At 44.0% G+C, this 4,573-nt stretch overlaps 1 protein-coding gene across 1 annotated transcript in view; it reads right to left on the bottom strand.

Annotated features, from left to right (window-relative positions):
• Positions 1-429: 429 nt before the first annotated feature.
• The window catches only part of TEX2 (testis expressed 2), a 47,904-nt gene continuing 43,760 nt past the window's right edge, over positions 430-4,573 (bottom strand). Inside the window, exons 9-10 of the mRNA XM_006833583.1 lie at positions 2,905-3,025; positions 430-552 (exon numbers count right to left, since the gene is read on the bottom strand). Coding sequence (XP_006833646.1) covers positions 430-552; positions 2,905-3,025 — 244 coding nt within the window. The remainder of the gene's footprint in view (positions 553-2,904; positions 3,026-4,573) is intronic.

Here is a 4,573-nt window from a genome sequence, read left to right on the forward strand (position 1 = left end):
GTGGACATTCTCTGGGAGAATTCTCTAGAGGGATGCAGAAAAGCTGGAGAAGTGAAAACCTGTGGGGCACTGGCTGCCTGAGGCAAAGCCTTGGAGTTGAAAAGGCAAGCGAAAGCCTAACACCTGTACAGCTTCACTCTGTTGCCACAACATCCGGTCAACTCAAGAAAGTCACGGTGCGAGTCACTTATCCCTTCTGTAAGTTGTGATGATCTCAGGCAGTCTCCTTTGCCTAGAGTCAAAGCTTTGCAGCAGGCAATCCAGACACTGTCACTGGGTGCATGGACTGGGCACCGCAGGCAGAGGGCAGAAGCAGTCCTTTGAGAAACAGTAGCTGTGGCACAAGTGGAGGTCAGAATGACAGCCCAGCTGGCAGCCATGAGCCCCACACCTGGAGCCTAGATCTAATACTGGGAACTGCACTCACCATCACAGCTGATCTGCAGCCTCCGCCCCTGGGTCTTTTGGGAGGCAGGCAGTGGAGCGTGGGTCCATGGCTGAGTGCATTATGGGAATATAAACATCGTCCATGTTTGGCATGACAAAAACTTTCTGTAGAAGAAAAAGAACAGGGGGAAATGTTTTCTCAGGGGGTTGCACTTTGTTCTATTACCAGTTTTGGGTTTTAGACAGATTTTTAAAAATGCTTATGAAACAATTTTCCTAGATGTTTTAAATAAATTCTTGTAACTTTTTGTTTGTTTGTTTGTTTTAAACTTACAAATGGCCATTTCAATGCATGGAACAGACAATAAGTAGTCAAGAAGTCAAATGGTGTTTTCCTGGGAAAACGTGCACAGGATTTCTTTAAAGTGTTAGAAAGCAAAGATGTCACTTTGAAGACTGAGGCACGCCTGATGTGTGAAGTGCCATCACGTTGGTTCCAACTCACTGCAACCCTGTGGTTACCAGTCTAGGGCTTATCATACAGTGGCACACCAGAACTTGATGCCTGACCTAAGCCAGGGTATTTTCAATCACGTACACATGTGAACTCTGGAAAATGACCAGGGAAGACAGAACTGATTGACTGATGCCTTTGAACTATGACGCTGGAGAAAAGTATTAGTACATTATGGACTGCCAGGAAAACAACGTATTTGTGATGAAGAACTAGAGCCAGAATGCTCAGAGCGAGGCTGGTGAGGCTCTGTCTCCGGTGAATGCTGGGACATGTTATCAGGAGGGACTGGACCCTGGAGAGAAACGTCAAGTGTGGGACTGACACAGCGGCTGCAACAAAGTGCTCCAACATTGATGACTGGGAGGCTGGCATGGTAGCGGGCGGCATTTTGTTCTGTTAGACCTAGGGGTGCTAGGAGTTGGACCTGACTCAACAGCACCTAACAACTACGAGGCAGACACAGCCTTTGCTCTCATGCACATGTAAAAATACTCATGAGGTGATTGATATTCAATATTAAGAGAACTGGCTACTCACAGTATTTCCACATTACTAAGTCTAGAACACAAGTGACTATGTGACTATATCCTTTTAACGTCTGGCAACAAAATGTAAATTAAAAAAAACAAAAAACCAGACCCACAGAGAACTAGATGAAAGAAATTCTACTACAGCAAATATCTGAAGGATCATCCGTAGCGGACAGTAATGGTGCATCGCTTCTATGTTTACAAACTTATTTTATGTGCGTTTTGGCATCCAGTCTTCGGTATCACTGTTACAAAAGCATAAACAAAGACAAAGCGAGTTGCAGTGGGAGGGGGCAGCAGTCATCCTTCAACTTCCTGACTTGCTTCAGAAATACCAACCTCTGCTCTTCACACCCCTGGCACCCCTGAAATGGATGACCCACCATATTCCTGATGTGGGGTTTAGTGTGAGATAAGAAAGTAACCTAAGGCATGAGGTAGGCTCAAAGTGCTTTTCCATTCGGTGATTATTAACTTCTCAAAAATGGGTTCTCAGCTATGTTTCATCTCAATTTTTTAAAATAATAGGATTTATCAAGGAAATAACCCAAAAATCTACCCCCACAGGGCAAAGAAAAAAAAAGTGGATCTTCAAAAAGTGAATTCTTTGCTAATCCATAAAAACTTCCTTGAAAGACAACTGTGCTTCAAACATCTGATCATGATTCAATGGGAATGTGAGGGAGTTTCCAAAAGTTCATAGAAAAATTCCTGAAATTCCATTTTCCTATGAATTTTTTGAACCCCCGTGACTACATTGCTAGTACCTTGGGTGGCAGAATGCAGGGAACAGTGAAACAGGCTTAGACAATGAGAAGTTACTAAGAGAGACCAGGCCTGGTTCCTTTTTTTTTCATTCCCAGGGTAGGTGGTATCGGGACCCGGAAGGGCTTCAATGAATGCTTGTGGAACTGAACCCAGTGAGTAAGGTGGATACAACACTAGGGCAAAGAGCAACTTCACTGACTAGTCTGGCTACTAGCTCACTAATTCAGGCCCCATACTGAGAGGAGTCCTGGTGTGGTGCTGTGGGTTAATGCGCCAGACTGCAAAGCCGTGTGAACTGCAAGGTCAGCAGTTCAAGCTCACCAGCTGCTCCTTGGAAACCCTACACAGGGTCACTATGGGTCGGAACCAACTCGACGGCACTTAACAATAACAACCGAGAAAAACAAAGTCCAAAGAAGAAACCTAGCAGGAGGAAGGTTTCTTTTGCTGTAAAAGGTCTTATTGAAAACGTACACATATTGATCCACAGGTTTTGAGTTTCCCCTGAAGACTGACTACTTAATAAGGTTCTGTGGCTGTCTGATCATATGTGTTACTTTTCTGGGTGGAGGATCCATTGGATTCTCGAAGGGAGAGCCCAACACAACTGAAACTCAGAACTTGCTTACCTGAAACTTTTGTACTCAGTGCAAATACCTGGAACTTTCTAGTCAGTGGACCCCTAGATAACAGCAGGTGTACCTGAAATTCTTGCTCCAGTTTCTTCTCTATCCAGTCTGTCACATGAACTAAAGTCACTTCTCTCTCTCCAAGTTTTGGCCGAGCTTTGAGCTCCACATATGGCGGCTTCCGGAAACCATACCTTTTGGAAGAAGGCAAACAATAAACACAATGACTCTGAAAGGCAAAGGAAGTACCCACAGCAAACATTCCTCCTTTTCATGGAGTTTTATCACTATTTAAAATGGTCTCTTGTTCTGAAGAATCTCTTCTATAAATAATTGAATGCACTAAGTGTGAACTCCCAGAGCCCACTGGCTGTGCTGAGGGAGGCAAAAGGTCTGAGCGAGTCCTGAAAAACTGCGAAAGCCAGGAAGCACCACTAGAAGACTCTATGACCTGCCCACAGTGCTTTGGTTTTCGTTTTTCCTAAAATGGTAATGTCCTTTTTTTCTTTCTTTCTTTTTTTTTTTTTTATGAAGGTAATATATGTATAAAAAGGAGCCCTGGTGGCACACTGGTTAAGCGCTCATCTGCTAACTGAAAGGCTGCTGGTTGGAAACCGTGAACCATCCTGTGGGAAAAAGCTGTAGCAGTCTGCTTCTGTAAAGGGTACAGCCCATCTCTATGCTACAGGGTCATTACGAGTGGGAATCAACTCGACAGCTGTGGGTGTGGTGTGTCTGGTCTGCTGTAATATATGTAGTTATAAAACCAAGCTATGCAAGGGTATAAAGCAGAAAGAGAAACACACCGTCGCTCTCAGGATCTCACCCAAGATAGGACCAGAGGCTCACTTTCCACCTAATGCTGTTAAGTGCTGTTGAGTTGGTTCCGATTCATAGTGACCCTATGAGAGTTTCCAGGGAATGGCTGGTGGGTTTGAACTGCTGGCCTGCTGTTCAAATCAACCTTATAGTCCAGCGCTTATCCTACAGTGCCATACCAGGACTCCCCACTCCTAACACAAACATGTACAAGACACTGCTCTGCGGCCTGCTCTTCACGTCTCGCCTGCTGTGGCTTCTCAATGGAGCGGGTTAGCACTCAGGACTATTAGTATTCAAACAAGAGACTGTGTGCTCCCAAATTACCTAAAGAAAAAAAAAAAAAAGGTCAACCTGTCATGGACCCTATCTTTGTAAAATATAATAAAAGGAGTCAAAATGTAATACAAGTTGCTAAACACTCACTATCTATGTCATCTTTTTGTGACTCACTGCAGATACTTCAGCACAGCTATCCTGAGGCCTTACACCGTCAGTGAGAATTCAAAGACTTAGGGAGCAATGTGGATCAACCCTGCCTAGTTAAAAAGGTTTTTTTTTAGTTTAGAAGACTGGTTATTTCTGGATGGTAAGATTAGCTTGTTTTTCTTATTTGTTTTCGTTTATAATGAAAATAGGTTAAAACCTATTTAGGGTGGTGTTTTTATTTTTGCTTTTACTGAGAAACACCACCACCATCATCAAATGGGGAGTAGATTAAATAAATCCTCATCTGATCATCCCTACAAAGCTTTCTGAACACCAGGCCAGCTGTGTGTTGGGCTTCCTGGGCAGTGGAGCAGGGGTTGTGGCACAAGGCCTCCTTCACCAAAACCGTGTGCACTCTCAGCCACTGTACCATGACGACACCAACTTTAAATTCAAATTCATCGTCACCATGTGCACTCTCAGCCACTGTACCA

Source organism: Chrysochloris asiatica, unplaced genomic scaffold (genome assembly GCF_000296735.1).
Source record: "Chrysochloris asiatica unplaced genomic scaffold, ChrAsi1.0 scaffold00007, whole genome shotgun sequence".
NCBI classification, from domain to species: Eukaryota; Metazoa; Chordata; class Mammalia; order Afrosoricida; family Chrysochloridae; genus Chrysochloris; species Chrysochloris asiatica.